The sequence below is a fragment of the Chroicocephalus ridibundus genome, chromosome 3, assembly GCF_963924245.1.
Source record: "Chroicocephalus ridibundus chromosome 3, bChrRid1.1, whole genome shotgun sequence".
Classification (NCBI taxonomy): domain Eukaryota; kingdom Metazoa; phylum Chordata; class Aves; order Charadriiformes; family Laridae; genus Chroicocephalus; species Chroicocephalus ridibundus.
The window spans coordinates 55,853,958-55,877,911 of record NC_086286.1 but is presented as its reverse complement, the minus strand read 5'-3'; the positions used below and the strand labels follow the sequence as shown (position 1 = coordinate 55,877,911).

The following is a 23,954-nucleotide window of genomic DNA, read 5'->3' as shown; positions in this document are numbered from 1 at the left end:
GTAGGGGTAGAAGAAGGAAGGGGTCTGACTTTCACACAGGCTAAATATTGCCCAGGAGTTTCACACTTACTGTAGTTTTCTCAATGTGATCTGGTAATGAATCTATGAGCAAGTCTCCTACAGGTTTCCAGCCATTCCTCACGTTTTCAGCCTCCTTCAAGTCAGCATCAAGGTCATCCATGGCACACTGCAAGTCTTTCAGTTTTTCTAATGCTTTGTCCACTTGCTTCTGCCAGATACTGGCACTGGCATTTAGGTTCTCCCATTTCTCTTTTACCTCTGTTGACTGCTTACGCATAGCTTTGGCAATCCTCATGGCTTTCTCCTCAGGGGTCAGCTCTGCAGAGGGAAAGAGAAGTTACACTGCTTATTTTTTCTCTTATTCACCTCTAGTTAACCAGACAGTGCTCCTGAGGTACATGCTCAAGACAGTCAGCAAGTCCAGAGTCAACTGAGAATTTATTTCAGCGGGTACAAGGTACAAGAAAGTCTACCTTGCTATAAGAGAAATAAACCTTAATCACTCCTGATGACAAAATAAAGCTTGATCACAAGACAGGAAACTGTTCCTGACTTCCATGTATTATGATATCTGCAAAGCAAAGGCAGCTTACTGCTGATTTGTTATTTTTGGAGGCACAGGAGAAAGAAATAAAAGATCATTCTTCCCTACTGGAAGCCGCAATAGGGAATCTGGGGATCATTTCATGCAGAAAGAACAAGAACAGTGCTTTGTTCCTGGATCACTTACCACCACCTTTCACCCTACCCCCAGGATGTTTTTTCTCTTCCTATTCGCTAGCAACACCCAAGGTGTACCTAGTGCCACACAGCGAGTCTTTCTGGAGCGCTACATCCATTTTTCTGTGTTAACACCAAAGTCCGGAAAAGCTGTTTTAAATAGGTTTTGCAAAGCTAAAAATGTTCAATGAACCTGCTGACTGAAAAGGAGCCAAGCTTATGGTGAACTATTTCTCACAAATTTCAGGTTTATGTGTCTAAATCCCATTCCAGCAGCCACAGAAATCTCATTCATGTTAGCAAAGACCAGCTGCCACTGAATAAGCAAAGCCAAAGTGGGAAAACGCACAACCTCAGGACACAGTCACAGGAAATGATACTGATTATTTCTGTAAATTGCTTATATTTAAATCCCCAATCCCTGCTCAGTCTGCAAGACATCCGACAGAACTCCATACCATAGATAGGCCTCAGCCCCCTTTGACAACATGAACTGAGTCAGCTGGTGGCTTCTCTCTTCTCCACAACAGATGATCTCTGCAAACCAGTCAGGTGGTCTATCAATAAGAGAACATGCTGCCTTTGCTGGGCATTCACTTTGATATTGAGCAACACACAGACAGTCAGAAAGCTAAAAAGAAAACCCTAAGACATCCCCAGCAGGTCATGCTGTCTACCGCTCAGAGGGGCCTCGCTGAAAAAAGTCGGGGGGAGCTTCCTTCACTAGGGAAGAGTTGCTTCAGTAATGACAAACAAACAAAGCCAGTCTCAGAAAATTCTCCCTCTACATAACAACCTTGCGGTTTCTGCAGGCAGAGAAGCAAGCAGCGGAAACTTGATATAATGCAGAAATCAGAGAACAAAAGAAAGGGGAGAAACATGGCATACACTGAAACTAAGCCAACTGGCCTCCTGTTCACTCCTGTATAAAACCCTTGAAAAAGGTTTATCACAGTATTCTTGTGATTAAAATTCAAGTGTTGTCTATGATCATGCAAATCATGCAAAGATGAAAGCACCATTTTTAGTCAGAAGTCAAATGAGACATACAATCTTCAAGTTAGTAATACACTGTCATTAAAATTATAACAGACTAAGCTTGGAGTTGCTAACATGGGGGCAAAAGCGTGAGAGGGGAACATACAAAAAACGGAGGGGGAGGAAGCTTTTTGCTTTTCAAAGGCTAGATGAATGTCAAAGTAAATGCACTCTTATGGTTGCAAAAGTTCTCTTACTATGCCTCTGGTGATGCAACTATTGTTCCATAGCACCCAATACAGGAAAGCACATTGCAAGTAATTAATACAAAATAAATCGTTAGAATACATTCAGTTTGTTGCTGTACAAGGCAACTTGCTAAGAAGTGGTTACATAGGAGAAAAAAATACCACCGGTAACGAAAGGAGAATGGGAAGCAAAGACAATCAACAAGAGCCAACATCACCAAAGGAAGGAAGACAAATACCTGGGCTGTGGGTTGCAGAGCCTATTTTGACTGTTAGAATTAGGAAAGCTCTTTTAAAAATCAGAAAGCCATTTGAAGGAAGAGTAGAGATGAGAGGGACAGAAGAAATTTTGAGCTTACCAATGCATTTCAGTGACGTGCCAGGTGACATAAGCTATCAGAAGAGCATTGCTCACATGCATGCTGCCTGCAAAGGGGAGCCAGGCTTAGGGATACTGCAATGGCAAGAGCGTATTTGAGAAGAATAATCTGGGGAGGAACCGTTGTGACAAAAACCTGCAATGCTTAATTAGACGTGAAGGGATATAAATTATGTATGTAGCTCTGTGATATAGAGACATGGCAGTAACCCACAATTTGCAATACTGACAGACCAGAATAAAGACGAAGACCAAAGATAGGCTGTGATAAATTGTACCTTGTCTCTGGAATTCCATCATAGGACAACACAGCTCTGGGATGATCTTTACTCCAAGCTTTGTAACAGATTTTAGAAAAAGGAAAAGAAATAAAGCTGGAGTTCTAAACAAAAACCCCTTTCAGATAAAAACTGTTGTTCTAAACAAAAAAAACAACAGCTACAAATTGCTTATGTAAAGATATCAAAGTTGTTGTTACTGGAAGTAATTTTTTAATTATTCACCATTGATAATAATAATATACCATTGATGAATGAATGAGAATCCACTGCAGTCCAGTGACAAAGGGACTGTGAACAATCTAGAAGCCAAGCTAAATTGTAGCCTGCAGGAAAGTTGCACGTAGCGTCAGAGTTCAGTATCATAGGGTAACTCATAGGCTGAGGTATCCTATGATATCCTATGTTACAGTTATAGATCGAGGACAACCAGGCCTCAGAAGTAAAAGCTGCAGAACTTTAAATGAGGGTTAAGGGAGCACCTAGAGTCGGAACACTTCACACAAGGAAAGACAATACTGAGCTTTGTTGGAAGGGGACATAAAATTGCCAACCCAGTGGAGGAAGTCTCCTTTGTTGGCATCTTAAACATGTCAACACAGGGTACATTATACCCAGACACTGGGCTAAGTAGAAGCTACACATATGCAAAGGTGTAATCTGCTGGTTTTATACAACATCACGTGCTTGCATCATCCTTTATCTGCTATCAGAGCCAAAACCTACCAATTCTGCGTAAAAGAGTAGAAAGGTGGAAGGGCTTAACAGTTCTAAACTAGATTATTAGCAGGTCATTTAAAATGATCAGTCATGTGTCAAGGAACATGCTGAAAGCTTTAGTACCTGCTGAAAATCTTGCAAAACTTTTTGGTTGTCCATAAAGGTACTGACACAACAGATTCAATGCGCGCTTCTTGCTCCAGCAAAAGCAATACGGAAAAAAGCGGCTGTAGCAATAAATGGGAATAGAAAAGGAAAACAACAGCCTGACTTTGTCTGTCCCGCTAAAACAAGACAGCTTTACTCATGACAGACTAGTCACATATTTTGTGAGGGGAAAAAATTCCAGATTGATTGGGGTGATACAAGTATCCCAACAGAACTGAAAACAGAAACATCTTTTAAGACCATTTGTCAAATCAGTGTCATTGTGCAAGGGTATCTGCCACACGTTTTATTTGAAAAATATTAATTCATTGCAAGACTGCTTTATTTTACAAAAGCCTTAGAAGCTCTTGTAATTTTGCCCTAAAAAGACATTTACTAGGGAAATAAAGCAAAACACACATTTATATGAGCTATAAAACCATTCAGCATCTATTCATTTAAGAGAGAAATACATCTTGTACAACTTCACGTTTTCCATCATGAAAACCCAATTTATTAATGAGCAACACATTACTTTTTTTCAAGCAGATAACACATTCTCCAAGACACTGGTTGCATAGCATAGAATTGTAAACCTCATAAAAAAAATGTCTTAATAGTGAGAACTTTCTTCTATGAGTTTGGAATTGGTTTCACCAGTCTGTCATTACACACACTGGCAGACAGAGTTCCTTTTTACTGTGAAAAAAACGCTACACAGTGGTTGCTGCTCTTTTGTCCCCACTTAATATAAAGTCTCCTCAATGATGAACTTCCCCCCCCTTCTTTTTTTTTTTTTTTTTTTTTTTAATGGTACTTATTACATTATATCCACCTCAGCAGCTGCTCAGAAAGTAAGAAAAGCCTATACTCACCAAAGCATCTGTTTACCAGGGAGGAAAGATATTAACTGACCTTACAGTCAGGGAGAAAGAGCAGGAAAAAAAGTCTGCATCTTTAGTGGAAAAAAATTTATTTTAATAAGCAATTTTTGTCACCAAGATAGCAATGAAAGCACCAACGGCTTTTCTGTGTCTCTACCAGAGACAGAGTGCCATGGAAGCAGAACTTTCAAGCCTGAACTTTACAGCATATAACTTCCTTATGTGCTTACATATATGGAGAATACCTACCCAGGAAAATTATCAGTGAGGAAAATTCTTCTTGCTTAAGAATTTATTTCAGATCTCTCAAACTGTTCCTAGCTCTAGCAGTTTTGATTCTAAGTAACTTTGCTTGATCCTCATTATGTGGACTTGAAATAGTGATCTCTTTCCATCTTGCCACTTTTACATTAATTTCCTTTCGCTTTTGCTATATTCTTAAAAAAATATACTAGAACTGGAGCTGACTTCATGCCCCCTCCCTCTCCCATTACGTCAAATGTTGTATCTTCCTTGGTTCAATCAATCTTTGCAGCAAAAAACAATGCATGACACAGCACTGTAATCATTATGAACACTTTCAGAGTATTTGAACAGACACAATGGCACATTGTCAAACTCCTAAGCAGAAAAAACAAAAGCAGTGCTATTGTTGTATGATGAAGTCTTTGGCATCGCTCCAGCAGAAGCATCCTCTGGGTTTCTTACAGTCTTGACAGAAAACTTAGTTCTGATGGGATAGGAATAGGAAGTTTAAAGAATAAGCAGCAACTGGTTAATGTGGAAACACAGCAATTAGTCAGACTCCAAGCACCCAACCATGCAAGCATAACCCAGTATGTGACCTTTTTCTCCTACTCAAACATCTATTGCGTATGTAGTTAAAACAAAGAAAAAGCACATTTTCATCTTAGCCTATTTAGATTTTCTTCTATCAAAACTGAAAGTTCTTCAAACCAAAGAAATACAATTAAATAAAGAGTGAATGAAGACAGTCTCTGCAGGATAAAAGACAAATTACCTATGGTCTGCAGAAGACAGAATTGCAAAAGCAGAGAAAATGAAAGCTGTTAGCCTCATGCATGAGGAACACTTCTGGAAAGGGCCCAGAGTACAGGCTCCAGATAAAGACAAATGAGAACAATACTAGCAAATATACAAGTCCTTTAATAATGGTTGTTGATATTTCCCAGTGGGTGCTGCTGGGAAAGACACAGAAGGACTAGTTTCTAGTTAAAAAGAGATAATTAAGTCATCCCATAGCATCTATCTCCAGAAAACTAAAGCAGATCATAGCAGTCCTGCGAAACATGCGTTTACCCAGCATAACCAGTGTAATTTGTCAATATAATCAAAAGACACATAATACTTTTCACTAAAAACAAGCCACCATTTTGTAATACATGGTGCGATGCAAAGCACGTTCACAATACTTTTGCACTGTGGAAACCCAAAGTTTGTGTTGCTCCAGGAACATAAACCAGGTATTAATTCAGTTTTAGTCTGCTCCTGCCACAAAACCAGAAAAAGCCAGATATAATGGTACTGTTATAGCATCACCAAGCCACTACGTATTCTTCCAATTCCTGTCCAAGGGAGAGTACTAATGGAGAGAGGGCTTTCACAACTGTATCCCAGTTACTCTAGCTAAGCAAGGAATTAATCTTATGTTTCTTCCCAAAGCACTTCAACAGGCCTTTTATTTCTTCCAAAGATCAATAAAGATTTTTTTTCTGGCACAGCACATATGGCAGGTAGCTCCTCAGCAAGGCTGCAGGAGACAGATATACATCCCCTAACAGCATTTCAAAACAGAACAAAGGCATCTATTTTATTCCAAAACAATACAAAAACATAAAATAAAGACAAGTCAGGCAGCACAAAACATAGGGCTCCCTGATTTGATGGCATCCTATAACAACAACTTTAAAACATCAACATCCTGAACTTTTTTGAGCGTTCTAAGCAAGTTTCCTCAGCCTGTTTTTTTCTCCTCTATACACTTTTTGTTCAATATACTGCAATTTCCAATCTGCTTTCTTGAGGCTCATTTACAATGTTTTTGAGCGATGTTTGCTCTAGAGAGTAAGAAAGGAACTTTCTTTCAGACAAGGTCCTAACCTTTGGCATCCATCAGTCATCCATGTTGCTAGTAGCGTAACTGAGAATTCTCTCGCAGAGAAAGCTTTACGGGTTTCTGGAGTCTTTAAAACAAGACTACCATTAAACTTTAACAACATGGCTTCAGCCTGGGAAGCATCCTGTGTTTCAGCTAAAACCAGGCTATAATGTAGCATATAGGTCAAGAACTACTATAACTCTGCTTATATCCTGAGGTCTTCATGGTTAAAAAAACCCAATAACAAAATTAACCACTATGGCCTCAGGCCAGCTTGTTTCCAATACTCAGCTGTTAAAAAATCAAGCCTAAAACTTCTCAAGTTTGCACTCTGCACCACTCAGCAAACAGAAACAACTTCTTTGAACTTTCCTAAAGTGACTCCAATGAGGCAACCACGTAGAGTCTGCACTAAGAAATTCGAGGCTTTACCCAGACGGACCAAACTTGTAGGATGACTAAGAGATCTATTTGAAAAGGAGAGAGATACTTAGTTTGAGAATTCTCTCATGGGTAACTGCACGTTTCTCTAATCTTATGAAGAAACTCTCAAAAGTCACAAGTGAATGAGCTGCAACTAAAATAGAGGCAGCAATGGTCAAAATTGTGTAAGCAGTTTCTGGGCATGATTCCACTGATCTCCAGTGGGCCATACCTTCTTCATTCTCCAAAGTACTTCTAATTTTCACACTCAAGGCTTCATAGCATAGGTTGCATAGCAGAGAACAAAAAACTATTGCAGTGGTGTGTGATAGCTAGTGGACAGGCACATGTTTGGAATAGAATTGTTGCCTGCTATATATATATGTTAGAAAACAGCAAACTTCCTATTTCCAGTGAGGTCTTCCTTGCTAAGAGGAAAAATTATGGCAGAGAAGTTATCTGATTGCATTCACTGGTATGAAGCAGAGAAGTTTGACTTTTATTTATGTCTGAAACAGCTGAATATGTTGTGTGTCTACAAGTTTAAATAAAGTATAGGTATGTAATTCACTGATATCTATTAATATAATTCTCTTATAACACAGATGTGATTTATGGGGTTTTCTACACTTTCAATTAAGAGAAGATAAGAGATGGTAAATACTTAATTTTAAATGTGTTTATCACAACAACCTTTGCTACCAAATAACAGCTTTCAAAGCTAGGAATCTGATGGCCGTAAGAAAACTAGAAGCTACTGAAGTACTTCGACAATACTGCAGACTCCTGGAAACATTCACTATTGCCGTGAGAATCAGCGTCGTGGCCTGTGGTAATCTGCTAGGAGGTTAGATTATCTTCTAAAAAAATTATCTTCACTCCCTCACTGCAACAGTGGCACTTTAAGGACAGAATTTCAGCAAAGCCCTATATTATTTCTGCTTTCCTTTGTGCTTCCTATGGCCTGTATGTAACCTTGTAACCCTTGTACAGGGATCTAAGAAGCCAACTGTAACTATGCCATAGAGAATTACAATTAACATTTTTAGATCTAAGTTTTTTCCTATACCATGGACAAGTGACAACAAAGCTAAAAATGTGAGCATTTCCAATTTCCTTATCCTGTCCATCTATAGAATTCAGCATCTGGCCTGCTGGTCTATCAGTCAGCTCCACTCAGATGCTGAAGCAGCTCAAAGGCAAGAAGAATGTGAAGCTTGGGGTTGTTGTTTTTTTGTGATGGGGGCCTCACTACAGTAATATGGCAAAACAAAATCAGAAGACAAGACAGATGGGAGATAAAATTAACAAAGAAGGAAGTTTCCTGGAAGCTGAAGAACTGTGGTTGAATGTGCCAGTTACTAGTACAGTAGAAGGCCAAGACAGGAAGCATAAGGCCAACGTGGGAAAGAAGAAACACCAAGGCTTGCTCATAACCTGATTTTACATTCTTGTGATATAACTGAAATTAGCAAGAACATTATAGACAACAACGGGTTACTATAAGGCATCCTATAACAAATACTCTCTTTGGATGGAACAACGAATGTATGTATGCACAGCTCCTTAGAATTGGTCTTCGTCAGTCAAGTTCAAAACTGATTCTTATCAGTTTTCTCCTAAAACTCTCTCATTCCTCATCCTTGCAACAATGCCCTCCCAGGCATGAAAAGATCTGGGGGGTTTGAGGGGTGGTGGTGTAGAAAAAAAAGAACAGGATGAAAAGGGAGAGGTTAAAATAGAAAGTGATTTTACAAGCTTTATCCTCTTTGGGTTAGCTAACCCTCCCCCGCTAAACACCCGTGCCACTACGCAAGGTAAGAACTAACCTCAAGAAAAAGTGATTTTCCAATCAATGTGATTTTGATTTAAAAACAAAAAAAGTTTTTGCTATTTGTATTACAGACACAGCCAAAATTCTTCCCCTTTAGCAACATGAAGTGTACTTCACTGAAGTTAACAAGTAAACAATCTACTGCAGAGAATACCAGTGATCGAGAAGCTGACAGAAAATAAAAAAATAAACATTTTAAAAGCAAACATAAGCCCGCACCCACAGCCTTCAATAAAAATGGTTAATCAGAAGAAAAATTGTATGTGTCTCGATGTCTTCAAATCCAGAAACGCAGCTTTCCGGAGATCGATGGCATTACTCGTCAGAAAAAATTTACTAGACTCGGTCCTGGGTGAAATTTAACAGCTTATGATATATAAGAGATCAGAGCAGATGATTCAAAGATGCCTTTTGGCCTGAAAGTCTATTAATCTACAGAAAGGGTAACACCGCTCCGTGCAGGGTCTGGGTGCCCACTGCTGGCAGCGGGGGCTGCACAGGGGTCTCTGTGAGGAGGGGCCCGGGCTGCCCCATGCCGGGGACAGCCAGCACCAGAAGTCCCACCACAAGGCACAGCTGAGGCTCTCAGCCACAATGGTGGCACGTAAGGAAAAGTGTATTTAAGAAAGAGCAGAAAACACCATAGAGGGAGAAGGAGGGAACAAAAAGGAAAAACAGCAGAGAGAACACCAAGGTCCGAGGAGGAGGAGCAGCTCAACAGCAGGGCAGATATTCCCCATGGAGAGCCCACGCTGGGGCAGAGGAAAGATGTGAGAAGAAAGGAGCAGCAGAGAGAAACTGCTAGGTTAACCGTGGACCCACCACCTTCCCACCCTATCACACCACTGCAGTTGTAACGAGAGTGGAAGACAACGAGAGTGACCTGCAGTTATAACAAGAGAGGAAGATGACAGGAATAAAGGAGTCAAGTTGAGCCTGAGAAAGGGGGGAGGAAAGCTGTGGTTTTAATGTTTGTCTTTTTGTTTCCCACTACCGAATCACTAAAATATTTATTTTCCCCAAGCTAAATCTATTTGGTCCATAACAGAAGTTTGTAAGGGATCTGCATCTGTCCCCATGTTGACTCATGAGCTTTCTCACTCCTGTTCTTCCTATCTTCTGCCCCCATCCAACTGAGGTGGAGGAAGTGAGTGAGCAGATGAGTGGGAGTTTGGCTGGTAGCCAAGACTAACTCACCACGTGCTCAAAAAAAGAAAGTCTATGGAATTACTGAGAGGAAAATAAGTTCAATGAACATCTATGAAGCTTCCGGGTCCGAGTACATTTGATGAATTTTCCAATACGATGACTAGACAAGAGACACTCAAGCATCACTTGCAGACCAATCTGCCTGGCCATTGTTGTTATGCAGTTCACTATGGTCATCGAATTCCCTGCTATTCAGTTATCACGGCCATCTGTATAATATAATAATAATAAGCATTAAGAGAAGTTATGATGCAGCTCATCATCTGAAGTTTGCTCTTGCACTTTCAATCAACACTAGATCATTGCTAGAAAATGAACATTTTACACTGGTAACGTTTTATGCATTGGCATCATTTGTGCTGGGTGGTTCTATGGCTTTAGGGAGGAGAGTCTGTGACTTCAAACTTTTCTGTGAAATAAAAAGCTAACATAAAGCAGGTGTTCCTGATTTTTCAACTGCAAGCTTGCTTGTGATTTACACCGGCTAAAACATTAGAGGTGCAATATATCAAATAAGTTTGAGAGTAAAGACAAACAGAATGTTTTCAGGAGTCAAGAGTTCAAAAAGGAAGTAGTAAGACACATTACAGCAGCTAAGGTACCAGAACTAATCACAGGGAAAAATGGTTCATTGGCTCTAATCACCAGCTATTCAAACTTTATCACAAAGTTGAATTAGGGAATAGGAAACCGCATAAAAATTTGAAGGGAAAGAACACCAAGTATGGAGTGGGAAAGATTAGTTGTTTCCATCGAACAAACTTTAAAGTTTGCTATGGAGATGTATAAGACAACGTATAGGAAGAATAAACTAACTCCTGATACAAGCAGCTATACTGTAATTTTGTAAGTTATACAGAACCGTAAATTATCCACATCTTACAGTAACTGTTATTTCTGTAAAAGCAGATTACCACCTTTTCCAAGAACAATTTTTACGTCATTAAAAGTAAGATTTTATCACGTTGTAGCCTGTATCAGAAACATAATTCTAGGAACTAATTAAACAGATAGTTGGTATATTTTTCTGTTTTGCAGTTATGGGGGGTGGGGTGGAAGAAAATTATTGTCTCCTCCTTGGTCTCTGATACAGACAAATATCTCAACAAATACTACGCAAATGTCATTTCTAGGATAGTTGTGGTTTATTCCTTAGTTCATCTAACATTCAAATCTTTAAGATCCTGTAATGACTGCCTTCCTAAAGCTGATTCCTTTGACTTCTAATGAGATACACCACTGAATACATTTATTTCTATTTCTGGAGTAAAACTTTGCAATAGTGACATATATACATTTGAATGTGTATCCTTGAACTACTACTCCGACTACATTAAGGTACGTATGTTATCGTGTTAAGAAAAAAGGAAAGATCAGAACTGATGACTTAGTGTTTTCAATTAAAAATTGGAAAAGGAAAAGAGATTTTTCTACTTCTTCCATGAAAACATAAGAACTTACATGGCAGAGTGGTAATACTTAAGAGGCTAAATCATTGAAACGAAAGCAATCAGGATGTGGTTTGGAAAATTCTGAACTCTAACCAAGTAATTGGGATATGAAATATGTACTAGAGACATGCAAGCTCTTTTCCTTTCCTTTTAACCATTCCCGGAAGAGAGTATTTTCTGACCTGTTTTCGAATGCAAGCTCCTTCTTGGTTCCTCAGGCCCCTCAATGGGTTGGTCAGCAAGGAAAACTCGTGCCTGGTCCACAGCATTGAGAATGGTTTGCTCTTTATCCTTCAGTTCACGCCTCAGTGCCTTTTGGGAAGGGGAAGAAGAAAGCCATTTGTAACTTGACCTTGTGAACAACAGATACTATACCATTTCTTCTGTTTTCACTTCTCTGACCAGACCTGTCTAGTGAGCGGGTAAGAGCCAACATGTCATTCAGACTGCAAGATAAAATGTAAATTTTACAAAACAGAAATGGTATTAAATTCATTAAGGCTAGAAGTCAATTCATTAAGACTTCAAGTCAATTTTTATAGAATTGACTTGAACAATTGAACACAATAAAGATGATGCTAGTAGGTTTTAAGTACGCTCACCTAACAGAAACTGAAACTACGACACTTCTAAAAACAAAAAAGAATAGGGGTTTATTCCTATTAACAGCATTGCTAATATATAGTAGATTACTACAACAGGCTATTTTTTCTTTTTTGGTAGCTGGAATAACAGAAAATTGCACCTACTGAAACTCGAGAAGATAATTTCACAACTGCTAAAAAGAATTGCAAAAATATATTACATTCCTTAGACAATACTACATCTTTTTTGTGTCTATTTATTAATATTTTTAAAACTTAGAAGATATGCAACCAGAACTTTTGTGATGAGACTACATTCTGAAAAAACATCCTTCAAATTGCCCCAAAATATTTTGAGCCTTATTATGCAGAAACAATTGAGCCTTATATACAGAAATATTTTTTTCTTTAAGATGCGTTTATGCTAGTGGAAATTAATTTCAGGATATCTTGTTCTCCAGCAGACTTTTTTAAAGGGTTAAGCTTAACCGTTATTTTTTAAAAAAAAAAAGAGTTCATACGTAGTCAGCTGTTATGCTTCTTATAAATATTTTTTTCTATTCAATTTTTTAAGTATAAATCTGTCCCACCTAGAAGGAAACTGCTTTGTATGTTTTATTTGTATTACTTTCTACCAATAGAAACAGAAAAGAAGATGCTTTGAACATTATAAAATGCTATGCTTAATTTTTCCAATATATTTTTTTAGCTCTAATTACAAAATCAAGGCTTATTTTGCTGACAGGATCTGCTCAGGCCCCATTCCAGCTCAAGAAAAGCAGCCACTCAGTGTTCACAAACTTACAAAGCAAAATGAGTGCTTTCCACTACAGAAAATTGTAAAAAACAGTTACCATGAAAGTCTCACAAATGCTACCTTACCCTACTCATCAGTAAGTCTCTTGATGCCACAAACAGAAAAAACACCTACCTCTTGACTTTAGTTTAGCAGGAGGCAAGGTATTATTTTTCCCCCCTTCTCCCCTACTTTATTCCTTTATCCTCCTTATCTTCCCAAATCCTTCAATTCCTTCTCATTCTACTTGTGCTCCAAATTAAATAAAAAAAACAACTAAAATCAAACAAAAACTAATCACTGAAAATATGCTAACCTCCATTACATGTAGCAACTTGCATTATATAGGCCTATCTTCAGTAAGCATTAACTGTTGTCTTTATACAAAGAACTATTCAGTGTTATCTCTACATGCTTTTGTATAGCAATAATAAGAACAAGCCCTGTTCTTTGTAGGATTCAGTATATACTACGTTTAATAAGAAACAAAATTTGTCATTTAAAAACCAAGCCCTACTTTAAAAAAAAAAAATAGATTTTGTTTTTCAGAGAAACTGAAGTATTTTAAAGGCAATATTCCTGAAGAATCCCTTCAAATCAGCACAGTATGTGTAAATATTTTAATTTCACAAAACACACATTAGAATAAGACTCTTCAAAATCATCCATACTTTACAAATTATGAAAACATTCTCTATGCAGGAATTTGTTTCAGGAAAGAAGGAAGACAGGAAGCCATTATCAGTACTGTGCAATTAAGGCTCCAAACTTACCCATCTAAAAAGCTTTTGGTTAGTAGAGCCTGTGCGGATGCATCATTAAAATACAATCTTATCTTTTAATTTCAAAGATTTTTGTCAGGTGATTACTTTACTTCAGCGTGAAGTAGGAATTCTTTCTAGAATAACTTTTTTTCCTCCATGTGTTTTCCCAAATATTTCCAAAGCATACAAGAAAAGGGAGGCTATGACAGATTTTGAGCCTACCAATAAATATCAGCAGTTAGAAATAATCTAGAGATGGATCTCTCTTGCTGTGTCTCTCCTGTTTACCTTCACATATTGCGTTCATCAACTTCTCCTGATTACCCTCAATAAAACTTCAATCAAGTTTGACTTAAGAAACCTTGCATTTAATTCTCTGTCCCCCTCCAGCATCCCTGCCACTGAAGCTGTTCAAACTGAGGTTGACAACATGAAGATTTTAAGACTTTGGCCCCTCAACTCTAAACCATCCATAGCATTCCTTATTAATAGATCTTGACAAAGAAATATTTTTGCATGAAAGAAATCTTGCACATGAAATAATAAGATTGAAAAAATTTAGCAGTAGAGTATCTTGAGCACACCATAGACTTCTTGCATTATGCTTTATACATTTTTTTCTTATGCCACAGACGCAAAAATAATTTTTGTAACAGCCACTCAGACTTGCATAGCTTCATTCTTTCTTTTGCAGCAACACTCAATATCTCTCCCTGTCTCTCTCTTTCTGCCAGTAAACAAGAACAGCAAAGAGCGTATATGATGCAAGAATAACCAAATATATCAATAATTCCCTCTTCTCCTTGCAGGCGAACCTCTCTGCAACAGAACAGAAAAGAAACTCACTTATAAATCTAATCTCGAGCTCAAACATCATCTGTCTTGAGTGGACTGAAGAAAGATTTCATTGGAAAAAGCACACCTACAAGAAGCCACAGACTAAAAGTAAGTCATAAAAAGCCCAGCAGGGCACATAAAAGCTGCAATACTGAAACTGATTATTGTATTAAAGATTTTTATTAATAAGAAGTGCAATCATGTATTTTGGTGTTTTACTTAGTTTTGCAAAAGATACTCCCCAATGGCTACTCAGAATGGATGCACCCCTTTCAGTAGAGAAGTATATTACTGTGTCACTTCATTCCCCCTTGTTTGTCATTAAGGACTAAAATAGTGAAAGCATTTGTACAGCTTTGAGCGTAGCACAGGTTCTGGTATAGGGAGAATTCTTTCCCTGGAGCTAGCTATACTTTTCAGGGAGAAAATCAGGAGAAAATTAATACTTTGGTATAGATTAAATAAATAAGTGAAGGTATGGCAAAAGACTTGAGACTGAAACTGTCCATTTATAAAGTAAACACATGGATGCAAGTATTTTTTTGAGTCCTGTGGGTATGCAGATATGAACGCAAGATGAAAATAGGAACACTGAGCACACATACAGCACTCTTCCCCCCCCCGCCCCATGATGCTCCTTTATGTTTATAGAAGTACAATGATATTTTAAAGATATATTGGTCATACAAAAAGGGGCTGTATGGAACTTTGGCAGTAATTCATACCACCATGTTTCATACTACAATTCAAACTTGTACAATTACTGTATACTTTAGGTAATGGTCCAAAAGGCAAGCTTCGCTTCCCTCAGTATCTGACAGATGACAGACTACCAAATCCAACGTCTATGCTTCCAACTGCTTTATTGCATTTGCAAATTCATCCTTATTTCCTACATAAACAAGGACATGGATTTTTAAAGATTCCTGGTAAAATGAACACTAATTTTAGACATTCTTGATTTTTGTAAGTAGGGGGCGGGGGGGAAATGGAAACCTAAAATCTGGTGTGATGATGTAGTGTCAACATAAACAGCTTTCAGAGCTGACCTTAAATAATACTAGACAAGAAAAATTAAAAAATTTTCCTTTGTGACCTGAAAGAATTCTTCTACTGATAGATGGACACAGGCTCACAAAACTACGCTCCTGAAATGTTTTATGCAGCATCACACAAAACAACAGCTATGAACAGCATTGCAGGATTCATTCTGCAGGTACGAGGGACATCCTTCAAGTTACTTGACTATGACGGGGTAACCGAGGACTCCACTAACACAATCCTTCTCTCGGGGAAGGGAACAAAGGAGTGTTAAGCTACCTGATTTACTCTCCATTTTGATTTGTTCCTCTTTCAGTAACTGTGAAACATATGTTTTTCCCATTATATCTTTGGAAATTATATACCATTTATTCTGTTACAATCTAACCCGTTTACCCTTTCTTCATTAGAGATTTCTAATATAAAAAACTATCTCTTCTTACAAGCTGACATTTTTTAACTTACTGCCTGAATTTCTAGACAAGGAATTTGCCTAGACCAAGGCCTTCCAAAATTTCTGTTGGGAATGCTTTGTAGCTGAAGCCTTTTCCACTCTTGAAAAATTAGAAAGCTAGAAAAACTTTTGCTGTTCATGAATTTTTACATTGTTTAGTGTATCCTATAAGCACTTATTTCCTTCAATTGCATCTTTAAATTATTTTTTGAGCTTAGTAAGTGGGCTTCCAAAATTATGCACTGTTGATTTACAGCCTCTTTTTTCCTCTTCTGAATTGCACAGGCTTCTATAGAATAATTCAAGAAACAGATCAGCCTAATAGTTCCAACAGATGAAGGCAGAGCTAATTTCAAAGAAAACACATGGGATGTTTCTTAAAAACAGAACATATTTAAATCAGGTCTCATTACGCACTCTTTCAAGGAAGTAAAGATGCACGTTATTGTAACTCATATCAGTTTATCATATTGTAGCTTTATGTGCCAATCAGCATCTCCTGTAGCATTTAATTACTTAGTCATCTTTATTCTGCACCCGGTGCTTGAAAAAATCCTGTTACTTTTATACACTAAAATGAAATGGAAAAAATCCTCTGCGGCATGTAACAGGATGGGGAGAATAGGTAGGATGATTGAGAAAACTTGAAGAATGGAAAAGGGGATTGTTTATAAAGATCACACAGAGATCAAGGTTGTGACTGAGTCTCTGCCAGCTGTCTGCATCACTAAAGAACCAACTAGAACGAAAATAAGCGTAACATGTTTAAAAGATGCTCCTTCATGACAGACACTATTTAATAAAACACATATATATAAAATTTCAAAAGTAAGTATTTTGGTCTCTGGACACATGTCTGTGTGAAAGTCAGTTCTATCATGTATCTATGACAGCTGATACAGAATACATTCAAATAGAGGCCATTAATACCTGGAAATAGATAGAAACACACGCAGTGCATGACTTCAAGGATGAGACCCAATCGTACATGTTCTGATAATCAGTAACAAACAGTGGCAAACACCAGAATAAGGAAGGGAAGGCAAAGATCAGGGAGGGGAGGAGAAAGCTGTTTGCCTCTATAATAAATATATAATATATATTAAATATTTCAGATTCTTTTTTTTTTAAAAATAGAAGAATCTAAACATAAGTTTAAGTTTTGGAGGTTTATCCCACATCACTTTCAAAAGACTTCTCAAAAAGAACCAAAGAGAAGTGAGTGGCAGAGGCTGCATTTCTCTAAATTGTCTCTCAGTTTATCATTTACTACCTCTATTGCTGTCGTGGCAATACAGTGTCCAAATAGGGTGGCAACTACTAGGATTCAACGGGAGAGTAGACTTGGAAGCTCCGTCCATAGAAAATGCCTCTTTTGCCTGCATGCACAGGGAAACTAAGTTGACAGGAATGTAAGATCACAGATGCGGGCAACAAAGAGCATCAGGCTACACATACTGGTGATCTTTTACCAGAGGTAAATAAATGTTAGCTTACTTAAGACTTTCCCTTTGATTTATCAAAACAAAAGTGCTTCAGGCCAGAAACAGTGACATTTCTTCACTGAAACTATCTGTCCCTTGATAATTTCCCTTCCCAGTCTGGTCTATGGATGAGTGCAGTGGTTGTGGCTATTCACTGAAAATATCTCCACTTCTGTATACGCATTAATAGGTACGCATTACATGAAACAAGCCTCTATAACTAATTCCCAAAGTGCTTCACAGTAGAACAGCCAAAGAGATAGAGGATGGAAAGTATGCTTTATCATCGACTGTTCGAACTTACAGACATGAAATATGAAGCTGTTACTAACATTTTAAAAACTAATGAACTGACAATCTCAAACTGCATCTATGCATTTATGTGGTGAACACCTAAATTAAGAAAGGCTCACTTCCTTCTGAACTTGTTAAAGTAATTCAAACCCAGGAAGTCTATTTTCCTCATTTTCTTCTAACAGCATTTTAAAATCAGAAAAAGACGTTTTGAAGCCCGTTTTGGAAGTTTTAACTTACAATACCCTTACAGAGACTTTAAAAGGACTCCTTTGTGGACCAGAAAAGAATCCAATGCTACACCGTAATAGCAGAGGTAAGCTTAATTTTTATACAGATTGTATCAAAAAAGACATTAAAAAGGTATTCTTGAACTAAAGAATACAAAGCTACATTTTTTCTTAAAAATTAAAATAATTTTTTTTTTTCACACATTTAATGATTTGCCAAGAAAGAACCTCTCTAGTCTTTTCTGAAGAAAGAACTGCTGCAAATCCTGCATTCCCTAGAGATGCTACAGGATCTAAATCCAACTAAGGATGAAGGGACACACTGCTTAATTGAGCAAAGGTTACAAAAAGTGAGTCATAATGATGCTCATTAATATGTCTTCCAGCACCAATAATCTTATGTAACTGGATTTCATATTTCCTAGCCCACTGAAATGAGACTTTGTTATTTGTGTTTCTAGGTCAACGATAACCAAGCCTTTGTTGCCCTGAGAAGTTTGGAGGGCTTGACAGACCATAGTCTTATGCACTGGAAAGCATCAAATTCTTGCAGCTTTTTTTATTTTTATTTTTAATATGATTTATAACTAACTACGTGGGAAAAAATACCCTACTGTGCATCCCTGAGCTGTTGCCAAAGACATCTTCAAAACAATTTTTCTAAAAATATATGATTGTTGTTCTTTACAAAAAAGCAATCTGAAAAGGCAGGGATCTCAGTGTGTTAACACAAATTCCCCACTGAATGAATTACTGAAGTCCTCAGAATTATAGCCATTCTGGATTTCTCAAAAAAGGTTAGTGGAACCCTGTTGTGATGGGTTTGTTACACACTTAGCACATATCCACTGAACTTGCTTTGTTGGGTCCTTTCCCGTTCTTCAAGAAAGACATTTTTTTGACTATTCAACTCTTATTTTCCATTTCACTGTACCAAGCGAGGTACTATGGCTAAGCTTCTCTCCTACCAATGACAACATTGACCAGGGCTGTTAAAGGGAGAGCAGTCAGTTTTTCTTTTGTTTTTATGTGCTCTATTTTTTTAATGGAAAAAATAAATAAAAGCATCATATAAACAAAACAGAACAAAACCTGCTAGAATACAACACTTATTTTGCTCATCCAGGTAGTTACTAAGCTAACTGAGCATATTTTGGTCTAAAGCTGTTGTAATATGACAACTAAAAAAGGGCATGAGAATCATTAAATTTGATGGTTTGAATAAAACTGCACAAAAGAATTAGATTAAAACACTCTTGTTTTACATTGCTATGCACAGGAAAAAAGTAATGTTTTTAATGGTGCTTTTAGAAAAAAAAAATAAATCTGTTTAACATACCTAATCACCTAATCAGCATTTAACATAAGAATTCATACACGTTGCATCCCAGAGACAACAAAAATGCCTGAGTCAGAGTGTGGAGTCTGACAGAGACAGAGAGAGAAGCTCTTTAAGCTTTCTACTCGTCGGGTGATGGAAAAAAGTATTTACTTTTACACAACGGCAGTAATCATCCTGCTAGCAGTGGAACCAATTTTCAAATGCCAAACTCCTTGTAAATACACATTCAGTTTTACATCAGAGGACTACAATGGGCTTTTGGTGAAAGAAAATTAATCCTACCAACCTTTGCTATGGAAAGATGACAACTATGCTGTATCAAAAACCTTGAAAGGCTACACTTTAAAAAAAAACCAAAAAAACAACCAAACAACACCCTACTCTGAGGAAAGTCATGGCTAGTTTTGCAGGGCAGAAAGAGAAATGAACATGCAACTTCTGGTTTGGATTTTCCTGGAGAAGATGATGACACAGTTTATTCTTAAAGGATTAACCAGCAAGTTGTGATGTTAACACACGTGCTTGTGTTTAACAATTACAGACAATCAAATCCTCCATTTTAGAATAAATCCAAATAACAGCACTTCAAAAATGAAATACCCTTGAACACTAGGCCAAGGTTCAGACAAACCGGAGAAGAAAAAATGCCATCTACATATCATCTACGCAGTCCACAGAAATATTTTCAGGTTTTTTTTGTAGGACACAAACACATGTACATACAGCTCACTGTGCCCCAATGAATTATAAAACAGGAATATGCTCAATGAAACCACTTGAGTCCTACAATTACTGCTCTTCAAAAACATTTGAGGCCAGACAGGCAGCAAGTTCTCTGCATCACTGATGAAAGATGAGGTTATGTAGTATTGATGAGCTCCTTACTTCAGGAAAGGCACACCGAAGCGCAACCCAGAGATAAGGAAAACTGAACAGCAATTTGAAACTTCTCATTTTATTCTTGACTCATTACTGTCATTACTGGTTTTAGAAATGCTACTGAAGAGATATATTCCCATAAGAACCCAACAACTTAACAATGAACAGTTTAACAAATAATGCATTTCCAGTCATTCCTTTCAGGCATCCAGGTATTGCTTTGTCATGGACTAATACCAGCAGACTAGAAAGATGACAGGTCGTGATGTAGCAATGACTTCAGAATTATTTTGTATTTCATATATTTTTAGAATTAGCTGAAAGGACAGAACCTCATCTAGAGCAAAATCACTTTATACCACCTCTCCTGTCTCCATCACTTGAGCAGGACATGGAGTCTACTTTAATAAGGGCTTCTCTTTTACAAGTGACTAGATGGCAAAAGTGATTTAAAAATCTGACATGAGATACAAAGGCTTTAACAAGTTCAACCTCATAATAACTACTAGATTTTTAACATTAACGTGTTATCCAGAAACTCTGGAGCACACTTAAAAAAACCCCAAAAACATAAAACCAAGCCAACCAAATGGAAACAGTATTATGCAGGAAACCCCAATAGTCTCATTCCTCCATCTTCAAAGCAGCTTCTTCTTTTTAGGAAAACGTGTTGGCTTCCATTGCTACCACAATTTTTTTTATCATAAAAATACAACAGTAACAACCTTTTACTATCTGTGAACTCCACTGAATATTTTTGGAAATTTAAATTTTGTTTTAGAGGAAAAAAAAAGAAGTCCCCCAACCATGATGCTTTAGATATGTATGCCAAAATAAATAATGAGAGACCTTCTGCCATTTTATGTGAAGTATGTGAAAATCATTTATCATTCCTATCAGTACAAAGGATTTGTTTAATGTTGAATATTGGCAGTGTCTACAAACTGAAGGCATCTTCCATGATTTGACGGTATCTGTGGAATTAGCATGAAAAGGAACTGTCAATAATTTTTAAGACAATTCTTAATTCTCTAAGTATATGGAATTCAAATAAGCTCCACTATCTATGCAACTCTGGGAAAAACACATCATAGATTTTCATGAAGAACCCAGCTTCAAATTCTTGAAGACACAGTCTTTGAGGATTCTGTAATCCAACATTCATGCACATCTCTGATCGACAGAAGGTGGGAAGATAAGTAACCCCTTCTGCTTGCTCCATTTTCTTTTGCCTGTCACCAAAACCTCTGCTACTCGCTCCTGTCAAAAACAGGACAACAGTTATATGAAACTTAGGGACAAACCAGAACCTTTATTCTAACACGTACAAGAACTGGTGTCGAGACAAAGGGGACTGACACTAAGAAATCAGCAAAGATGCAATGCCATTTTAAATTGTGTGCAAAAAAAACCCCCAAACAGCCCCATAGGAAAACATCACTGTACAATGCCAAATAAAGCATTGCAGTGAGTCTATTTCAAAGGCATTTAAGGAGATTATACTCTCTAAAAATCTACCTTCAAGACAAGGCAATAAATCATCAAAATAAGGATCCTTCCATTTCAGATGAAACTGTTTTGTAGAGCTCTCTACAGAACAGAAGTTACATTTCTTCCACAGCCTTCAAAGTTTTACCTCCTTTGAAGAAGCAAGGGAAATTTGTGTCCTCGATGCTAACTCTAATTAGCTTCAAACTGTGAAACTGTGCAGTGCAGAGCACATAACAGTATAGCTTTGGACAAGTCTTACTACTCAGTTACATAAACCTCAACAAACGAGGTTATGGTGGAAACACTGTCAGAGTGTCAAATTCGCATTGCTTCTTTACGGGTAGCAACTGGTATAACTTCTGCTTTTTATGTCAGAAAAATACTCACAGGGAAAGGTGGAGGAGAGATAAAAAAACCCCCACACTTTTTTTTTAATGCATTCTAAACACACAAGGCCTCCAGCCTGACACAAGACACACAAAACATTTCCTGCATATTAAATGGCTTATTACTTAATTTAGCTAGAGCACTCAAATATTTTGTTTGCACTAGTAACCACGTACATCTGCAGTGTCTTGCACTACTTCCCTGCACCACGCAATGGTAACCATCTACCTCTTCAACGTAAGAGAGAGAAATTCCTCTTTCTTTGCTTGCCAGCAACAGACAGGCTTGGGTTTGTTTAGCCTGTATTATTACTGAGCACTGATGAACTGTCAGCATTAACAGGCCCTAAAATTCTTGCTTCAAACTGAGATGATACCACCATTAACATGGTATAACAACATTAACACGGGTGCTGCATTGTTGTTAAGAGTAGTTAAACTCAGGTCACCTTTTACTTATTTTGGGTGATTAACATTTCCTCTGCGCTTCTTCAAACAAACATCAACGGGGCAAGTCTAATCTATTTGGTCTCATAAGCTACTTTATTATTAAACAGTACCTACCACATTACTGCAGAGGTCTTGAGAAAGATTTTTAGTAATTGCAGGTCAAACTCCAGACACTCAAGAACAACTTTATGTTATGCAGCACTATCAACACCCGTTCCACATATGAAGCTAGAATCCACTTTGTGAGCATGCCTGCGTCTCACATAAGAGAAAGGTTTCCTGTAACATCAGCCTTCTTAGGGCAAGTGTACACCAGAGTCCACACTGATGAATTGCTGTCATCAAAGAGAAGGGTTGTACTACATGACATCACCTATGAATTATAAATACTCCAAAAAGTGAGATCACTGCAAAAAGTCTCAGAGGAGCATCTCCTGTCTGACAGTTGTGTAAGGGGAGGAATATTTCCCCCTCTGCGGGAGGAAGCACCAGAGCCCAGCTGAACGCTAAAGCAGCAAAATGTTAGAGACCAGTTGCAATTTGAGACTACCTCTAATGTTCCTGTTCTGGTTTTTGGGTTCGGTTGTGCATGTATGCATACATGACAGAGGACTGCTACTGGAAATCCTTTCAGAAGCAGAAATCCTGTCAAAGCTCATTACTCCTCTTTCTTAGAAACAGTCACTTTGTTTTCATTTCAGAAGCAAATGGTCTAGACAGACAACTGAATAATTGCTAAACAGTCAACAATCTGTCCTCTACTGATGGATTCTCCCTGTGCAGCAGAAAACCAGAGTCGGGGACAGGCAGCAGAAGAGCAGCTACACTGGCTCAGAACAAAGGTCCTGTGTCACCAGCTGCAAAAGTCACGTCAACCAAATGATGCTCAAACTAGGGAAAAAAAATGACTCAAAATTGTCAGAGTTCAACACAGAAAGTTTTCCCCTGACAAACCACAATTCCTTATTATGCTTGCATTATGATCTATCTCATGGTTTGTTACATGCTCCCCTCTCCCTAATTGCCTAATCATTTCTCGCTTACCAAGGTTTACCTCTCCCCCTCCTTGTCTCTTTTTGCTCTCCAATTTTCTACTGTAGCTTCCCATTTTCAAAACTACCTAAACTGACAGAGTCTGTGTAAAGCTTATACCACATAGTTGGTTGCTGTGATATGACAGATTATACTGGATCTCTTCTGGTCACTTCTCCAAAATTTCCTGTCTCTGGATCATGTGCTAGTATTTCAACACCTGCTAGTAGGGAAAAATTACTGTAATACCACCATTGCAAAAAATAAGCAGTTTTTGAGATGGGAAATATTCTAACTCCAGACAATTTTCCAGGCATATTTGGGAGAGACATGAACAAGGAATAGCTTAAGGGCAACAAGACTGTTTTCCTCTGGTTAGTCGCGTCCTTCAGCTGGTTCGAGTCACCATCAGAAGTTATGGCCACATGAAAGAGCAGAATATAACACCTGGTGCCATGTCCATAGAAGGCAATAGCATT

The 23,954-nt window shown here is 37.8% G+C and overlaps 1 protein-coding gene across 7 annotated transcripts in view; it reads right to left on the bottom strand.

Annotated features, from left to right (window-relative positions):
- UTRN (utrophin) overlaps nt 1-23,954 on the bottom strand; it is a 391,112-nt gene that overhangs the window by 89,823 nt on the left and 277,335 nt on the right. For all 7 annotated transcript variants that reach the window (XM_063329232.1, XM_063329233.1, XM_063329231.1 and 4 more), the window contains 2 exons: nt 11,594-11,723; nt 71-339 (listed from right to left, as the gene is read on the bottom strand). In XM_063329232.1, coding sequence (XP_063185302.1) covers nt 71-339; nt 11,594-11,723 — 399 coding nt within the window. The remainder of the gene's footprint in view (nt 1-70; nt 340-11,593; nt 11,724-23,954) is intronic.